This window comes from Puma concolor, chromosome C1, assembly GCF_028749965.1.
Source record: "Puma concolor isolate L17-30 chromosome C1, mPumCon1.1.hap2, whole genome shotgun sequence".
In the NCBI taxonomy this organism is placed as follows: Eukaryota; Metazoa; Chordata; class Mammalia; order Carnivora; family Felidae; genus Puma; species Puma concolor.
Genome location: NC_141674.1, coordinates 15,254,518 through 15,274,050, shown reverse-complemented (window position 1 = coordinate 15,274,050; position 19,533 = coordinate 15,254,518). Strand labels below are relative to the sequence as shown.

The 19,533-nt window shown below is 42.3% G+C and overlaps 2 protein-coding genes across 49 annotated transcripts in view; both read left to right on the top strand.

Annotated features, from left to right (window-relative positions):
• The window catches only part of EIF4G3 (eukaryotic translation initiation factor 4 gamma 3), a 315,852-nt gene extending 314,650 nt beyond the window's left edge, over positions 1 to 1,202 (top strand). For all 43 annotated transcript variants that reach the window (XM_086715926.1, XM_086715923.1, XM_086715919.1 and 40 more), the window contains one exon: positions 580 to 1,202. In XM_086715926.1, the coding sequence (XP_086572052.1) occupies positions 580 to 761 (182 nt within the window). In that variant the 3' untranslated portion in view covers positions 762 to 1,202. The remainder of the gene's footprint in view (positions 1 to 579) is intronic.
• A 14,593-nt stretch (positions 1,203 to 15,795) lies between these two features.
• HP1BP3 (heterochromatin protein 1 binding protein 3) overlaps positions 15,796 to 19,533 on the top strand; it is a 39,325-nt gene continuing 35,587 nt past the window's right edge. Inside the window, exons 1-3 of one of the 6 annotated variants that reach the window (XM_086715883.1) lie at positions 15,820 to 15,942; positions 16,991 to 17,124; positions 18,837 to 18,914. The gene's annotated coding sequence lies outside the window, so the exon portion shown is untranslated. Of the gene's footprint in view, positions 15,943 to 16,375; positions 16,508 to 16,990; positions 17,125 to 18,836; positions 18,915 to 19,533 lie in introns of those variants that run through there. The other 5 variants (XM_086715884.1, XM_086715886.1, XM_086715881.1 and 2 more) reach the window with 5 other exon arrangements.

The following is a 19,533-nucleotide window of genomic DNA, read 5'->3' as shown; positions in this document are numbered from 1 at the left end:
TTGAAAACAACATTAGAAGGGGAAAAGTGCCTTCTGCCTTTTCCTCCCCAAACTGTAAAAATTAATATATTTTTATTGTAAAATTTCAAACAGTGGAGAAATGTATAGAGAAGAGAGTAAAGTTACTTGTTACTCTTATATTTAATTTTTTTTTTTTTTTTTAAGATTTTATTTTTAAGTAATCTCTATGCCCAATTTGGGGCTCGAACTTACATCCCTGAGATTAGGAGTTGCATGCTGTACTGACTGAGCCAGCCGGGTGCCCTTGTATTTAATTTTTATAGTATATAGTTTGAGAACTACGTAATATCAAACACCTCAGCATTATCAGAAAATAGTTCTAATTGAACAAAATAATAACAGTAAAAATAATTTAGATTGCTTAAATCTTTTTTCCTGTTCTTTAAACAAGTTGTTTTGCTATTACACTATCAGGAGGGAGTATGATGAATTGTCACTGGGTGCTAGGGGTATTAATGTGCATTCATTCATTCATCCATTCATCCCTTGGAAATACAGTAATTTACTTCACAACTATAGCACCTCCAACACTGATGGTATATTCTTACTTCCTTGCAGATTTGCTACGGATGTTTTTTGATTGCCTATATGATGAGGAGGTGATCTCCGAGGATGCTTTCTACAAGTGGGAAAGCAGCAAGGACCCTGCAGAGCAGAATGGGAAGGGTGTAGCTCTGAAATCTGTCACTGCGTTCTTCACGTGGCTGCGGGAAGCAGAAGAGGAGTCTGAGGATAACTAAAGCTTCAAATACACAAAACGAAACAAAAGAAACAATTTAAGTATTTTTTTAAAAAGTTTCACGTCTTCGCCAATCACAGTGCAGCAAGGCCAATTCTCGCAGAAATCCCCACGTGTGCACGAGTGGGAGAGGGGAAAGAGAAAAAAAGGTGATCATGGAGGAAAAAGGTACTGGAAAAAGTAAACTTCAAACCTGAGGGCGGGAGCACTAAAACCAAAATACATGTATTATTTATAGAAAATATTTTCTGTTTTAATCTTTTCTTTTTAAACAAGGACTCATACTTTAAAAAAACACATCTGTTTAGAAAAAAAAAAGTTGAGAACTTTTAATTTATTTTAAGGACTGCAAATGCCAGTGTAATTTTTTAATTTGCAGTTTCTGTAAACAACTTGTATAATAGAAAAGCAGAGAAATAAATTTCCCTCCCCTTCAAATGCACCTCACGTTTGTTTTAAAACATAGTAGTTAGTCCAGATTTAAGAAGGTTTGGGGTGAACAAGGTAAGAAAGATTTTTTTTTTTTTTTTGGCATCAAATCTTTCTGCCTGCCTCTCAGCTTGCTTCAGAAAATTTTTAAAAAAAATCACCATAGTTATCAAAACATACATAACCTTGGAACAGAAGGAAATGCTGTGGACCAGAGAACTCCAAGAATTGTTTAAAAAATTTAAAAAAAAGTGCTACCCTGGGAAAAGTACTCTTAATACTTTTGAAATCTTTAGAGCAACTTTAAGGCTTGTAAATACATAGAACAAATATTTAAAAAAACAAAAAAACAAAAAGAAATTGACTCAATACTATTTCTTTTCACTTTCAAAATATAAAGAACAAAATAAAGACAAACATTGCAAGTTTAAAAGAAAGTAAAGTGACTTCTCCTTTTGACAGCTGCTGCATGTGTGCCCATCTCTGGGAGGTGCTATTTGTCGTCTAATCCAAATCACTCCTGAGGTTGTATGTGTGGATATGTGCGTGCGTGTGTGCGTGCGTGCGTGTGTGTGTGTGTGTGTGTGTGTATCTACAGTGGGAAAAGGCAAGCTACTTTGTGGGTAAGGAGGGAACTTGTTCTTGGGCGGGAGAGCCCCTCTGGGAGTCCAGAGGAAGCTTCTTTGCAACATCAGCTAGAGATGCATTCAGGGTGGGAGCAAAGCGAGTCGAAGTAAGTGTTCCGCCGCTGTGCGTATTAGGAGCAGGGAAACTTAATTCACTTCAAAACTACCACTAATTTTAAATCATCAATTACCTCTGATGCTTAAGAAACCCAAAGATGTCTTCTAAAGAATGAAAGAAACCAAAGCTAAATTACGCTTTTTTAAAGTGGGCATGGGATTTCACACCAAACCAGTACCATGTGTGAAAATCACATTATTCCCAACTTCAGCTTCACTCAAGCCATTCTGGTGAGTATAAAACCAACTGTTTCTCCTACAGATACTGGAGCACTGTGGTTTTTTGTTTGCTTTTTCTTCTTTTACGAAGTTACAGTCTGTACAGATGGTTTTCCATTTCAATTATTTGTAGGCCATCACCCTACAAAATGTATTTATGAAGAAAGCCAGGGCTGCTCCCAAATAAACAGTCTTTGTATTTTGTATCTGAATAACCAAAGAGTTCTTCTGGCTTCCATCTCCGAAGAAATATCCACATTAAGAGACTTGGCAAGACTTGAGAAGCACAAAAACAAAATTTTCCATAGCAATAACATGTTTTTCTTCAGAGTGTAGTTGAACACAATACAGGATCCTGCTACATGACCCCACAGACCCTGTCCCATAGTGGTGGAAAGCTATTCTAGAAAAACTAAGTCCTGGAAATCTTGTGACAAACATGTGACAGCATCTGTCATTAAAAAAATGGGGCCTGAAAAGTTGTTTCAGAGTCTGGCTGTGGGTTCTGCCTGGGATCTCTCAGCTGGAAGAAGTAACCTGATTCTATGATACACTGAATTTTAACAGCTGCCAGAATGAAAATGCAGAGGATTCTGATCCAGGAGTCTCCTGAGAGATGTAGGTTTTTAGGTGTTGGCAGCACTCACAAGGGGATGCAGGGTGGTGGCCGCCTCTTGGAAATCAGTGACTGATATTTGCAGGGCTCTGGCCTTCAGGTCATAGTGAGGGCCTACTCATCAATATTTTATTTTTTTTTTTTTTTAATTATTTTAGAGTATTTGTGCAAGTGGGGGAGAGGGGCGGGGCGGGGGGAGAGAGAGAGAGAGAGAGAGAGAGAGAGAGAGAGAGAGAGAGAGAGAATCTCAAGCATGCTGAGTGTGGAGCCCTATGTGGGGCTCGATCCCATGACCCTGAGATCCTGACCTGAGCTCAAATTGAGTCAGACGCTCAACTGACTCAGCCCCCAGGGGCTTCCTCCCTTTTTAAATCTATTCGTATTTTTTAATTTTTTATCATCGGTATTTTAGATGTGGACAAGTTTCAGGAATGGAGGAAAGATAAAACTATTTTTGAAAAAAAATTCAAGCGTTGAAAATGTTTTGTATAATAACAACTGATGTTTGAAATCTCACCTATAACATGAAGTGTGATGAAGACTGAAGAGGCTACAGAATGACCTTTGGGTATCTTACTGCTTTACACGCAGAATTTTACATAGGGGTAGAAGGGTTATTAGCTGATGGTAAAATATGAACAAAGTGGGATTAATTGATCCCTGCTAACATCAACTGAACTGCCAAGTATCATCATGATTCTGACCCTCTTCCTGGTCTTACTGGAAAGCAGCATTTCATGGTTTTTGGTTTAAAAGGTGACGTGGCCAGCAATGACCTGCTTTCACTCCTTCAAGTCACAAAAACTCTTTTACCCATTTTAACTCTGAGAACAGGTTCATTAATTTAGGTTTAGTTCATTAGTTCAGGTGTTTTATGCCTGCCAGCAAAAGAACATGATGTTAGTTTTCAAAAAAAAAACTCATTTTAGACTCTCCCGTAGATGAACAAGCCAGTTCACAGCTGCATCATGAACTTGGCTCATTCAACAAATATTTACTGAGCACCTACTGTGTGCTAAGTGCAGAGGATTCAACAGTAAATAAAACCATCTCTGCTCTCATGGAGCTCATATTCTTCATGAAGAAAGAGAACTAGAGGGGTGCCTGGGTGGCTCAGTAGGTTAAGCGTCCAACTTCGGCTCAGGTCATGATCTCACGGTTCGTGGGTGTGAGCCCCGCATCAAGCACTATGCTGACAGCTCAGAGCCTGGAGCCTGCTTTGGATTCTGTGTCTCCTCTTTCTGTCCCTCTCCTGCTCACACTCTGTCTCTCTCTCTCTCAAAAATAAACATTTAAAAAAAGAGAGAGCTCGAGGTTTACACATGCTACATAAACATCCTATTCTACTAGGAAATGTCTACCCCTCATTACCCTGACAGACCTTTGATTAGTTTTGTCTTATTTTCATATTTCAAAATTCATTCTAGATGAGTTCTGAATTAAATTCAAAAAAATTTTATCTGTTCTAGAGCCACTCTCCAAGGTGTCATTATTCTGGGGGTTTTGACTTATCTTTTTGTTTCAAATGGCTCCGTTCATATCAAAAGGATTCTAAGGTAGAAGATATATAGCCTTAGGCTTTTGGATCTAATTCTGTGTTCCCATTACTCAGATTTTGTTCTCTTAAAAAAAAAAAAATGTGTAGGGATTCATATTTTCAATTCTGACCGTTCCTTGGCACTCATGAACTCCTATATTCCATTTTGTGGAGAGAAACATTGTGCATTCCTTTTTTTTTTTTTTTTTTTTTTTTTTTTTGCTTTCTTTGTGTTGCTTTTTTCTTATTGAGACATAGTTCACATAACTATAAAATTACCCTTTTAGAGTGTAACGTTTTCGTGGTTTTATTATATCCACGGTTGTGCAACCATCACCATTATCTAGTTTCAGAGCATTTTCATCACACCAAAAAGAAATCCCATAACCTTTAGCAGTCTCTCATTTTCTACTCTCCCTCAACCTTTGGGAACCACTAATCTGCTTTTTGTTTCTGTGGATTTGCCTATTCTGGACATTTCGTGTAACTGAAATCCTGCATTCCGTTGCTTTTTGTTTTGCCCTCCAATCCAACATTTAGCAAATGACCAAACCTCGCAGGTGTTTGCAGTGTCAGGGACCTGAGTGCAGGAGTTAGACCCAGATTTTTCCCTGCCTTTTGATTTAACTTTCTGTTCGCTGTCACTCATTTTTGTATAATCAGCAGTATATTTACAACCATCAGCTAATTCTGAATAAGGTCATGAGAATTAACTTTTGTCACCTTGTGGACTTGGTGTATATGACCTCAGATGCTTGACATCCTAGCTCTGGCAACCAAGGGTCTGGTCTTCTTACCTTCTCATTTAGTCCTGCTTGAGTAGGTTTCTTGGGATTGAAGTTCCTGGGTGAAATAAAGGTGACTACAGTGTATGCTATAAAAGTTAAGATGTCACTTGACTTGAAATCTGAGGTTTTATGTGTCTTCTTCAGTTGAGGCCCATTTGCCTTAAATACCGTGTGACTATTAAACAGCTTGATGCGGTTTGCTTGTCAAGAGGACAAAATTGCTCAGTAAGGAATAAAAATGCCTTGAGACAGAACCTCTATACCACCGGTTAATCCTAATTCATTAGTTTTACAGGAGATCACCTTCAGTCATCGTTAAGAGTAAAGAAGTTGAGTGATAGGTCTCCATATCCGCTAGTAGTTTCGAGAGAGAGAGACATCATGTGCCACCAGCTTCAAATTCAACATATATCCCTCAGAGGGAAAAATGATAATCTATTGATGTTGGGACTACAAAAAAAGAAAAAATACATTGTTTTATATTACCAAATCATGAAATGATTTACATACCAAAGAAATAAGCTACAGAGAATCATATGCCAGTTGTTTTAAGTAAATGTTTTATTTTGAAATAATTTTAGACTTAACAGAAAAGTTTCAAATTTATACAGAGTGTTCCATATACCCCTCACTCAGTTCCCCCAATTATTATTAGCATGTTATGCGACGTGTCAAAACCAAGAAACCAGCATTGCTATTAACTAAATGTTTGTTTGTTTGTTTGTTTTAAAGAAAGCTTTATGCCCAACATGGGGCTTGAATTCATAACCCGGAGATCAAGAGTTTCATGCTCTCCCAGGGTGCCCCAAACTCCAGACTTTGAGTTTTCTTAATGTCCTTTTACTCTAGCCCATGATGCAATCCAGGATACCACATTGCATTTAGTCCTCATGTACTCTTAGTGTCCTCTAGTCTTTGACAGTTTTTTAATCTTTCCTTTTTTGTCCTGACCTTCACAGTTCTGAGAAGTACTAGTGAGGTATTTTGCAGAATGCCCTTCAGTTTGGTTTTGTCTAGTGTGTTTCTCACAATTAAACTAAGAGTTTAGTTTGGGTTTGGGGTCAAAGTACCATGTAAGTGAAGTGCCCTTCTCATCATATCAGGGTACATGATATCCATGACATAATTGGTGGTGTTTAACCTTGACTACATGGTTAAGGTGGTGAAGTTTCCTTTTCTCCCTTTCCTATTCTTGTCTATTTGGAAGATAATTCACTAAGTCCAGCCCACAATGCAGGGGTGGGGGGGAGGAGGGAATTAAGCTCCACTCTTTCTTGGAGTGGGGAGTATCTACTTAAATTACTTGAAATCCTCCTGCAAGGAAGATTTGTCTATTCATTTCTCTATTCAGTAGTGTGTGTGTGTGTGTGTGTGTGTGTGTGTGTGTGTGTGTGTGTGTACATATATCACTATAGACTCATGTATGCTTATACTTGAGTTGTAACCCGAAAGCACATGATTTTGTTGCCCCGATTGTACCAGCTTTGGCCTTGAAAGCTCTTTCAGGTTTGTTCCTATATCCCTTTGACATTCCCTCAAACTTCTGTTTTTAGGGCACTTACTTTGTGACACTATAAGATGCTATGGGCATATCTTGTATTTTCCCTGACCTGGGCTTAGAAACAGCCATTTCTTCAAGGAGACTTGGTTTCCTTTAGGAAAGTGGTATTTAGAAACAAAGATCTGGCCACTGGGTGAGCTCATTCCTCCTGGGGTATGTCTTCATCTAGGTCTGCCACCGTTTTAAATTCCTTTTTTTACTGAAGATCTTGCCAGGTGAGTAAGCCACTTTCACAGGGACACTATGACTTTTAGAAAATGTTGTGTTTTTTTTAATGTAACTCTGGTTTCCAAAAGACTCACTGTATGGGTATTCCAATCATTCTTTTGCTCATTCTGCATAAGAAGAAAAAGATTGGAACTATCCCCTTTTTTTTCTTTCCCCATTATAGCTATTTGTTTTAGCTTGCCCTTAGCTAGCAAGCAATATTCAGTTTACTAAGGTGCCATACAGTGCAGCATTAAGATGCCACCTGGATTAACTAACTAGTTAAATAATGGAAATTATTAAATAACCAGATATAACTGACAATAAGAAGTGCTGCATATCAACATTTGTGAGATGCTGCAGCGAAAATAGTATCTTGAGGTAAATGTAAAGTCTCAAAAGCATTTATTAGGACACATCAAAGAGTTAAACTGAGCCATCAGAGGAACCGCCTGGGGAAAAGATATGTTAGCAAGCAGATATCAGGAGTTCCTACAGGAAGAAGTTGTATGCTATAGTAGGGAAGAGGTCTTGACTGGGATTGGGAGATTTATGGTCTAATGCTGATGCTGTTTTAGTCATTCGTCCACTCTAACTCATAGGGACTTCCCTATCCTCCCTAGAAAGGGTTCATTCGTGCCAACCATGTGAGTACATCCAGAATCACACTGTTTACCAAGTTTAACAAAGAAGTTAGGCTTGATAATAGGATATTAGTCTTCTAAATGAAATTAAGAATATCAATATTTTCTAAACAAATCATCATCCCGCAGCTGAACTTGTGCTGCCAGTAATTTCCTTTCTGATTCTTCTGACTTATTTACCTCTTGATAAATCTAGGTCTCTGGCCTGAAGTCCTAGGAAACTGCCTTTGCCAAAGCTCAAATAGCTGTCCTGCCTTAACTGCTTCCTAGAACATAAAAGAATGGTGCTCAGCATTGCTGCAGGTTGAATTCACCTGAAGAGTTTTTAAAAATACAAATCCTGAGACCTCACCCCACACCAGTTATTTCAGAATCTGCAAGGATAAGACGGCATCTTTTTTTTTTTTTTTTTAACGTTCCCTCAGTGATCCTAGTATGAGGCAGGATTGAGACCACTGTGGAAAGATTTACCCGGTTTACCTAGCAGCATAGAGACCAATATATATTTTTAGATACTTAAAAATTATTTTTAACTGCAGGTGTTGGGCACACAAATATAAATGGCACATGTTCTGAGAACATAGTTTTATGAGAGCATATAATGAGGACTGTAAACAGAGATTTGAGAATGCTTCCCACAGGAAGAGAATTTTAAACAAATCTAAAGAATTAAGAGGTGGTCAAGTAGGGATCATGAGTGCAAAGACGGGCAGGGGGGTGCATGGTATATTTGATGAACAAAGAGCAGCAGAATATAGGGACAGTTCATTTGCACGTGCAAACATGGAATTTAAACATGCCCTATCACAAATTAATCCAGACAAATCCCTTCTAGACAAACGGGTGAAAAGAACTTTTTGAAACTTGCGGTCTACTCTCAATTTAGTACAATTCACTAGAGACCAACTTTAGTTGGTACTTGTTAAAAAAAAAAAAAAAGTTCTCAACAAAAGGAATCCTTTCCAACCCCCAGATTGAGCCACACCATGGACATGAGTAACTCCAGGGTCTTTGCAGTGAACAGTTACATTTCCCAGATGAGAGTCCTGCAAAGTAGGGGCCACAGAATAACAGCATTCAGGAGCCCTTATGAGCTCATTAGAAAGGCAGATTCAGGGGCACCTGGGTGGCTCAGTTGATTAAGCATCCAACCTCAGCTTGTGGGTTCAAGCCCCGCGTCGGGCTCTGTGCTGCCAGCTCAGACCCTGGAGCCTGCTTTGGATTCTGTGTCTCCTCTCTCTGCCCCTCCTCTGCTCATGCTCTGTCAAAAAAAGTAAACTTTTTTTTTTTTTTTTTTTTTTTTTAATGAAGATTCAGAGGTGCCTGGTTGGCTCAGAGGCTTATGGGACTCTTGATCTCCGGGTTATGAGTTGGAGCCCCATGCTGGGTGTTGAGATTGCTTAAATAAATAAGCTTAAAAAAACAACTGCAGATTCATGGACTCCACCCTACTAAATCAGAACTGATTAAGTGGAAAGAGCCCAAGAAACTACTCTTCAGCTGATTCTTAGGCACACTGAAGTTTGAGAACCACTGCCTAGGGGTACTTCACATCCCTGTCAGTTTAGAAAGCTCTTCACCAAAAGCTAACTAAAAACAAGCACTGTTCTTAAAACATTTAGACTTTTATTTGTTCATTTGAAATACAAAAACAATTAGCCCTCCTTACATCACAGTATCAATGAGCTAATACATGCTACAACACTTGGAAAGCTGTAATTCGTTACACATTACAGAGTATCCTCCAATTCAATCCCTTCACCGGCCTTATGGCATATATGAGGCGGTACAGCTTCCTTTCAACAGGTAGGGAACTAAGTGTCGCAGAAGTCAGGTACCTAGCAAGTCAGGACTGAGGTTTTGCACTTGGTTTTCTGGGAAGCAGTTACTTCCAAAAAATATGCTTGCTCTTCACCAGAAGGCTTTACTCCACACTGGGGAAAGATGGTATAGTGGATGTGCTCTGGAGCATTGAAATGGAGCACAGGGGTTTTAATACAACTCTGCCTGAGTTGTTTAAACTTTATTCATTTGTAAAATAAGGATCACACCATCCACCTCATAGGGTTGTTGAGAGGATTAACAAAAAGATAAATCAGAATTCCAGCATTCTGCATGGAATACCTATGGCATGTCCTGCCTGTTTTCTACCACATTCTATAACTTTAGTGGTATTCATCCTCATATAATTAAACTGTACTATCTTCAGAACCATAGGAGATTGTGGTTCATCTATCCACGTTTCTTTCATACTCTTTGTACAGTTCAGATTTTTTTTCATTGTTTTGTTTTCCTTAGCATACACTATGAAGTCTCATAAGAGGATAAGCAGAGGCTTATCCATCCTCTGCTAACAAACCTGAGGAGTAAAAGCTTCCTCTTTTCCTGGGATTTTATAAGGCATTGTAACAAGGACTAATGGTTAGTGTCCTTTGCAAGTTATACATTGCCCTACCTAGAATGAAAGGAAAACTTGACTAGTTTCTGCTACCCAACCACAATAAACTCCTAAAAATACCGGGTACTTAAAAGTGCATACCCTGGGGCGCCTGGGTGGCTCAGTCGGTTAAGCGGCCGCGGCTCAGGTCTTGATCTCGCGGTCTGTGAGTTCCAGCCCCGCGTCGGGCTCTGTGCTGACAGCTCAGAGCCTGGAGCCTGTTTCAGATTCTGTGTCTCCCTCTCTCTGACCCTCCCCTGTTCATGCTCTGTCTCTCCCCGTCTCAAAAATAAATAAAACGTTAAAAAACTAAAAAAAAAAAAAAGTGCATACCCTGCCACATCCAATTCTGGCCATGTTCCTAATGGAGATGCTACCTACTTTGGATACAGACACAACTATACCAAACAGGCTTGCCCATTGATTAGATATGTATTCAGTTTTTTCTTAAGTATCATAGACTCAACCAAGTAGAATGTAAGCAGAAACGCAAAGTTATGTTAAGTTTGAATATCATCATGTAGGGCCCTTTGGGTCAAAATGTTTTATCTGTTGGAAAGAGCAGGGGCATCACTGATAAATCAGAATAGGAGTCTTAAAAGTTGAACTTACAACCTTGAGTCTTGATACGTATGGTTCTCAAGAACTATGGTACTCTTTCCAAACTTTGGGTTGAAACTTTTACAGACTTGCTGCAAGTACTTTAAGAATACTTGGGGCGCCCGGGTGGCTCAGTCGGTTGAGCGTCCGACTTCAGCTCAGGTCATGATCTCATGGTTTGTGGGTTCGAGCCCCGCGTCGGGCTGTGTGCTGACAGCTCAGAGCCTGGAGCCTGTTTTGGATTCTGTGTCTCCCTCTCTCTCTGACCCTCCCCCGTTCATGCTCTGTTTCTCTCTGTCTCAAAAATAAATAAATAAATAAATAAAAAGTTAAAAAAAAAAAAGAATACTCAAAGCTAATATTTTTTGTTTTCCCCCTTTTTTAAGAAGATCCCATTCCCTTATTGCCATTCAGTTGCACTGTGTTTTATAAAAGGGAAGGATCCTTTCTATTGCCATCTTTTTGGAACTTCATTTTTTTTTTTAAACAAATGGATCCAACTTAATTCTGAAATTTAAAAAATTCTGTTTTTGATTCATGTTTTCCTTTCAATTACTGGGTTTTACTGGGGGAAAAAAAAATCTTCCCACTTAAAGAAACATTCTCAGGGTCACCTGGCTGGCTCAGTTGGTAGAGAATGTGACTCTTGAGTTCGATCAAGCCCCATGTTGGGCATAGAGCTTATTAAAAAACAACAAAAAAAGAAACTTTCTCAAACTACCCCATAATCACAAAGAAAAGATGTCTTATGGTAACAAAGTTTCGCTGGAACTTTCCTGGTTTAAAAACTGAAAATTCTGGGGCGCCTGGATGGCTCAGTCGATTGAGCATCCGACTCTTGATTTTGGCTCAGGTCATGGTCCCAGGGTCATGGGGTCGAGCCCCACACTGGGCTCCCCACTGAGCGAGGAGCCTGCAAAAATAAATGAATAAATAAAAGAACCTGAAAATCCTGCCTTCCACTAACCCTCAACCACCCCCTATTATTAGGTGAACCAGTACAGCTGGTCACCACTGGTGTCACTGATCTGATCCTTAGCTATCTCTGGCTACCATCACAGGCCTGGTTGCCTTGCAGGCACCTTAACTCCAAGTAAGTTAAAGCCACAAAGGAGTGGAGGGAGAAGCATAGTACTCTTGACTTCAGATTATACAGTCAAAACAAAACTGGATATGTTTTGTTTTGTTGTAAATCTGGCAAATGGAGTGTCTTTAGTCTGTCTTAAATGCAGTTGTATTGCCTCTGGTTTTTAAAAGATGAGAAGACAGTTCAACACATAACAATTTCCAGAACCTGACATGAAAACAAGCTTGAAAGTAAATCTTGTTTTCCTTAGAGATGGTAGGACTAAGTACCTTCCTTACCCTGGTTCTAGATTCTATTCCCCACTGAAGGATTCCTGTAAAAACATACCCATATGTCTTTGTTGCTTTAAGGACAGAATTGTAACTCCATCCAATATGTCAGATACTTCAAACTAAAGGATAACTTGTTTAAAAGCCTTATCCTCAAAATAGTAAACTCAACACAGTTTTCAGACCCCCTCAAGTAGCTAGAAATGTTGACTCCAGTTGAACAAAGGGCAAATGACATCTAGCATTTCTCAAACTTAATGATGAAATTAATGGTTGGCGACCAGCATTTAAAATAATAACTAGTGGGGCGCCTGGGTGGCGCAGTCGGTTAAGCGTCCGACTTCAGCAAGGTCGCGATCTCGCAGTCCGTGAGTTCAAGCCCCGCGTCGGGCTCTGGGCTGATGGCTCGGAGCCTGGAGCCTGTTTCCGATTCTGTGTCTCCCTCTCTCTCTGCTCCTCCCCCGTTCATGCTCTGTCTCTCTCTGTCCCAAAAATAAAAAAAACAACAAAAAAAAAAAAACTATGCTTAAAATAATAACTAGAACATGTGAGGGTAAATGTTATTTTCTAAACCTATTTGGTTTATTTATAACTGGTTCATGATCTTTTATCCAAAACCATCGGCACCAGATATGTTTTAAATGTTTTAAATTCAGAATTTCTGAGTTTAGAAAAAAGCTTTACAGTTCAATGACTACTGGGCTGAATAAAATTACTGCCACCAGTGAGTAGAGGAAAGTGCAACATTCGCAGAGGAGGATCCAGGGTGATTGTTTATCTCTAAACCAGGGTCATGGCCTCAGGTAACCACAAACAATAAGAAAACCATGGTGAGGGAGTTGGAAGAATTATAGGAAGTCTTTTCATCAACCTCCATTTTTTGCCTAATAGTGCAAATTGTTAATTCTCTTGCCATCTCTTTCCAAGCTGCAACTAAATTGAGAGCCATTTCCAGAAAGTCTTTCTGGCTGGAAACCAGAAAAGTCAAGTGACTCCCAAACCTGCCTGGACCATACATTGTTAAGGGATCCAAGCACTAGCCTAGCTTTTGGTTACTTTTGCAAGAAATTGTAGTTCCTCAGCCTTGATTTGTGGGAAGAACAAAGATCAGCCTTGCTGGAAACAGAAACCTCTCCCCACCAGGCAATAAAGAATTATTCCTTATTAACACAAGTTGGAATATGAGTAAAATAGGTAGATGGAACTTTCAATGTTCACTCCCATGACTGTAATATCCTAGCTCTGTCCTGGGCCACTCCTGACATCTGCAATTGCTTCAACTTCCTCTACCCTTATGCCCAAATCTCCAGAGCCGCACATTTTGCTTTTTTATATAAAACAAGACATTTTAGCCTAACAGACTTAAGTGTCACTTAGCTTAAAATTTGAGGGACAGCAAAAAAACTATCTATTGCACTGACAACAGACTGTCTTCAAATCTTGTTGTATGCTAAAGTTTCAAAGGGAATTGGCTTCTGAAAAAGTGGATGTTTTGTTGGAAACTAGAGATGATACAGTTGCATTGTGGGGATGTAGCACTTGCTTTTCTAGTTCACAAAACCCTATGTTTCTGAGATTCTCAAGTCATTCCTGTAACCTAGGTGTCCCTGGGCATAATTGTTAAGTCATCACAGACTGCAGCACATTTATTACTTCTCTCTGCTAGAAATTCCTCTTCTAATCAAGCTCTCAGAGTTCTTACTCTTCTGATCCCTGACTGTGGAAGGGAAAGCTTTAGATTTTCAAGTTTAGAGATGAAAAACAGTGAGTTCTCTATCAGTTTGAGGCTTGTGTGTTAGCTCTCCTTGGTATTAGCACTTTACAAGTGCTATAGAAGAGAGTGAAGCTTTAGCCAAAGGAATGAATCTCTGAATGGTGGAACTTCAGTGCAAGAGATGACTGTGAGTCCGGCGGGGGGGGGGGGGGGGGGGGGGGAGAGTTCCAATATTCTGACAGTAACCTCCATACACCCTGTAGGAGCTGACCTGCCCCTAAACTCCCTAAGGTGTGTGTTTCTTCCAGTGCAAGCCAAACAGCCTTAACAGCTTAAGTAAATAGTAAAAAATTCATCACATAACTCTGCTTAACAAACACAACTGAGGGGCACTTGGGTGGCTCAGTTGGTTGAGCTTCTGACTTAGGTTCAGGTCATGAGCTCATGGTTCATGAGTTCAAGCCCCATATCAGGCTCGCTGCTGTCAGTGCGGGGCCAGGTTCAGATCCTCCGTCTCCCTCTCTCTCTGCCCCTCCCCTGCTCACGCTTGCTCATGCTCTCTCAAAAATAAATCTTAAAAAAAAAAACAAAAAACCCTGAATACTGTTTTTACTAGTATAGCTCAAAGAAAGCCAAGTGAGATAAGCTATAAAACCATACCTCCATCGAGTCTTAACTCAGATGCAGCTAAGTATAAAAACCAAAACTAGCCAGATGTTACATTTAGCAGATGTAAAATGCCTAAACTGATATACATGTACAGTAAACAATTTAAAGTCCCTTTGTAAGTCGAAAACTTAAAACTTCAGACTTCAGCAAGAGGTAGCCCTAGTGCATGGTTTGTGTGTCACCCTTGAGGAAGACTTTTGAGGTTTTCCCTCCTTGGATATACATGTTGTAAACAACAGAATAAGGAGGGTGTTGGGGGGGGGGTGTTTTAAGCAAAAATCTGTGGAGGAGGAGAAACCTAGTACCTAGTTTGCTCTTAATTGGGTCAGCTTCTCGCATGAGATAGGGCTAAAGACAGTTTAAGGGAAAAGAACAAAGGTAAGATGTTTTATGAACACATAGAAATAGAATAGCGTCTTTAAAGGGGGAGACAAAGGATAGGAATGTTGATAAGAACAGAGGAATTGAGCAGGACAAAGGGATGGCACAAAATAACTGAAACCCCTTGTGAACAGGTTGAATGCAACAACAGAGCACTGGTAATACCATTAGTAAGGAGTCTGATGGTGGCTGTTCAATTTGATACAGCTCATTTTGCAACGGATGGAGTGAGTGGATGGCTACCACTGGGAAAGCTGGTAGATAGTTAAAATGCTGATTACACGGCCTGAGGACTGGGCTAGCGTACTTAAATCGTTTCATAATAAATTTTTAGAATGATTAGCATTTGAGTATTGGCCACATTGCTGTGAGCCTCGGGGTAATTTTAGTGTTTATTATTTCCCTATATTCGTTACCCGCCCCACCTCTACCCCACCACAAAACACCGACTTTACATCGACTTTGAAAAGTTACACTTTTCAACAGTATGTGCATTGCCTAAGTACGCTGATACCCAAGCAATATAACAATTCAAGGGAATTCCCTCTTTTCTGATCCCAGGGTTTACTTTTTGAGAACTCTTCTTTCCTATGTAGAGGCCAAGGAAGACCGATTCGCAGATTAGAAAAGCAACTTTTCCAGTTCTTTTCCTGAGTCACTACTCAGCCCTGTAATGGCTGTATACTTAATAGGAACGAATGTGAGCTACCGGATTTTCCGCTATCCGGTTGTCCAGTTCTGTCCAGTCTTCAGAGAAGGGTAGTTCTCGCGCTGTGGCTAACGTGACAGCGGGAGATGCCAACCCGACTAAAGGTAGACGGATCTCCAAGGAGGAGACCCGCTAAAGACCAGGGACCGAACCAGAGAGTAGCGAAAGGGCAAGCAGTGAAAAGAGTGCTCTTCCGAGGAAAACGAAAGCGAACCCAAGCTAACGGGAACCACCAGGCAGTGCCCGGCGGAAGCGTGGGCGGACACACAGCACCCTCCCCGGCGTCCTCCCGTCCCGGAGCGCCCTCTCGCGTTCTCGCGCGCCCGGCCAGGGAGGCACGCCGCGCGCACTCCCTCAGCTCCCGTGGGCTGGGGGCGCGGGCGCGCGCGGGGGCGGGGCCGGCGCGGGAGTGCGCGTGCGCGTGCGCGCGCGGGGCCGCGGGCAGGGGGGCGGGGCGGCAGAGCTCGGCGGCTGGGCCTGGAGGACAGCGGCGGCGGAGACGAGGAGCGGCAGCGGGAGCGGCGCCGAGAGGCCGTGCTGAACGCAGGCGCCAGGAAGGGGGGAGCGCAGAGGTAACGCAGGTCGGAACAGGCGGGCGGGGAGTGGACGCGGGCTCGATGGACCCCGAAGGCGAGTGGTCGAGGCCGCTCGCCCGGGGCGCCGACGCCGCTCCCAGAGTGGAGGGGGCGGGGCGCTCGGGTCCCCGGAGGTGGCGCTTTTTGTCTGCCTCTCCCGGCCGCTCCGCCCTCCCTGCCCTCTCCCCTCTCTCCTGCGACCTAGCCCCCTGCCCCTCTCGTTGACGCCTCCTCCGGGGCCCACTGGCGCGCGCGCTCCCGCCCTTGTTTTGTTTGGACTAGGGGGGAGGAGGGGTAGCTCTTCCCAGGTCCAGGGCCCTGCGTCCCAGCGCGCCTGCGCCAGCGTCCTCCCGCTGCGCTCCGATTGGCTGAGGCCTTGCGCATGCTCCCGAGGCCCGTGGCGGACCTCGCCGTCGTCCCCGCCTTCCCGTCTCCCCCTCCCCCCCATTCCCTCAGCGGTTTTCCGAGCGGGTTCGAAAGATGCCGGCGGCGGTGACTGGCTGCGGCGGGCCCGCCCCCCGGCTTCTCCGCCCCCGCCGCCGCCATTACGGAGCTCCCAGTGGTGAGTGCGCGGAGCGCTGGTGCTCGCGGTCCGCCGATTCTAGCGTCGCGGGGGTGGCCCCTGCCCCTGGCGTGGCGTTGGCCTCGGCCGCGTGCATTTTCGAGCGCGAGCCCCGCGTCTCGAGCCGCCGGCCGCGCGTAGCCCGCGCCGCAGCTCCTCGGTGTCCGCCGCCGCTGAGCCCTCCCGTCCTCTGCCGCGCTGCCTTCATCTTGGTCCCTCGCTCCCCCCGCCTCTGCTCGGGCCCCGCACCGGCCGCTCCCTGCCTCTTTGTCTCGGCTGCGCTGTTCTCCGTGTTCCTCTCGGCGGTCTGGGCGGGCGTTTCCGTGCTGCTGCTGCTGCTGCTGCTGCTGCTGCTGCTGCTGCGACGCGGGCCTGAGCTTTCGTTTTCCCGTCTGGCATTCCCAGAGCTTGTTACTCGCCGCACCTTAGACGGTGTGGTTTTCGTTAATAAAGTCAAACTCGTGAATATGAGCGTTTGTCCAGAGGTGGAGGCAGGAGTGCTGAAGTGAGAGCCTCAGATCTGAATTTTGATACCGACTTGCCACTGTCTGTGACCGAGGACGAGTCACTTAACCCTTTGGGGGGAGTATTCTCTCCTGCACAGAGGACTGGACAAGGTGAACTTAACTGCCCCTTCAGCGTACAAATTGTGTTGTTTATTATTGTTCCTGACTTTACATTACATCGAAAAGTGAGAATACAATTAGAAATATCTCTAGGAATTCGCTTGGGACTTGATGGACAAGCTGTCGTGTCTTAAGAGTGAAATTAGACGTGACTGGTTTTACTTTGGAAGATGCTTTTAATTTTGTCTAATTTGGCATGGGCATAAAGCCACTGTGAGCTCTTTTAAGTTTTTATTGCTCCTCTAAAAAGTTTAGTTTAACGTGTTTCAAAGTAGGAGTAACATTTTAAAGGTTTTTTATTATTTTTGATTTGGCTTCGTTTTTAAGCTTACTTGGACGATTGAGGGCAGAAAGTTGGAGGAAGTATCCTAAACTGTTCATAGATGAAAATCTGAAGTGTTAAGCCGTTTAGGTTGTGATTATCTATCTTTCAAGGTAGGTCCTGTAGTGGCCATAGCTTCTGTGCCCAAGACAGATTTGTTAGGTACATAACAGATTTATTGAAATGTGAAAGTGGGAAAAAAAAAAAAAGTTGTCAGTTAATTACCAGCATGCTTCTTGTGACATTACTGTAGTCTGAGGACAGTTAAAGACGTTAGATTGGGAACAGTTTAATATATTCTGTGCAAAGCTAGTGATTTTATAATATAATATATTGCACACATTTTTTGGTAAAACATGAAATAATACTACTTTCCCTAAAATGCATATTTTCATCTTAAGATTATTATTTTGAGAGAGCGCACACACAATCTTCAGCGGAGGGCTGGGGGCGGATAGAGGCAGAGAGAAAATTCCCAAGCAGGCTCCCCATTTCAGCTGAAATCCAGAGTAGGACGCGTAACTAACTGAACCACCCAGGTACTCTCCAAAAAGCGTATTTTCAAGGATATCGATAGACTGAGATACAATAAGTTCCTACTTATTTTTCTATTGCTTTCTCTTTTTTTCAATTTTTTTTTTTTTGAGAGAGAGGCAATGTGCTTGCACAAGTGGGGGAGGGGCACAGAAGACCCAAAGCTACCCTGATAGCTGGGAGCCCCATGCAGGATTCCAACCCATGAATAAACCCTGAGGTCTTGACCTGAGCTCAACCGACTGAACCACCCAGGCACCCCTTGCCTTGTCTTAATGTAAAGAAAATAAATAAAAACTCTGAAATTCTGGATTTTATCACCTTTATTGCTTGTGTTAAATTAAAAACAGTTTAGAATTTCCTTTTACAAAAGTAGTTCTTTTTATAGTCAATCCAACATTTAAAAAAATAAAACCTAAATTGAACACCACAGACGGACCACATAAATCACAAGTAAAATCAGATTATTTGTTTTTGGCACACATAACCTAGGTGGGAAACTTTTTCGTCTGTTCATCCTTTGATTTAACAGATATTTATCGAGCACCTATTCTATGCCTGGTGTGTTCTTAGGCACCAAGTATCCAGCGGTGAACTACCTAGCTAATATCTCTGTTGGAGAATAAGCATGGTAGCCTAAAAGTCTGATTCAGAAAGTTATTAGGTACATGGTGATGGTGAGGTAGTGTGAATGAACCATCCATATAGTTTTGTTAGCTGTGTAATGAACATTGAACATATTAAATAATTCATTAGCCAACCTATTAAAGTGTTAGAGGCTGAAGCTTTAAGTTCCATGACCTTTTACCAAGGAAATTCAGAGCTAAGGCAGACTTTTTTTTTAAAGTAAACTACACCCAACGTGGAGCTCGAACTGAGGACCCCAAGATCAAGATTTGCATGTTCTACAGACTGAGCCTATCAGGTGCCCCTCAGACAGACTTGTTTGTTTGTTTAATGTTTGTTTATTTTTGAGAGAGAGAGACACACACACAATCTGAAGCAGGTTCTAGGCTCTGAGATGTCAGCGCAGAGCCTGATGCGGGGCTCGAACCCACGAATTGTGAGATCATGACTTGAGCCAAAAGCGGATGCCTAACCAACTGAACCACCCAGGTGCCCCAAGACAGACTTCTTAATATGTATCCCAAGTAACTGGGTTTATTTTTGAAGTGTTCTTCACATGCACTGAATATAGTAATAGGTCCTTAATCACACAGTATTGTTCATTTAACTTTTTTCCCCAATACTTATCCAACACTCATTATGTTTTGGACACTGTTCTGGGTGCTGGGACTACATTGGTGAATTAAAGTCCTAGCCCTTATAGTGCTTACATTGCATTTGGAAGAGATAAACAAGTAAATACGTATTTTGAATGTCAGTTGGTGTTAAGTGCTGAAGAAACCTGAAGCATGAGAAGGTTGGGAGGGAGGTCTTTCTGAGGGGGTGACAGTGAGCAGTAAGGTGATTGAGGTGTCTAGGAAAAAAGTGTTCTAGTTTAAGAGAACAGCAAGTGCAAACACTGAGGCAGGGAGGGGTGA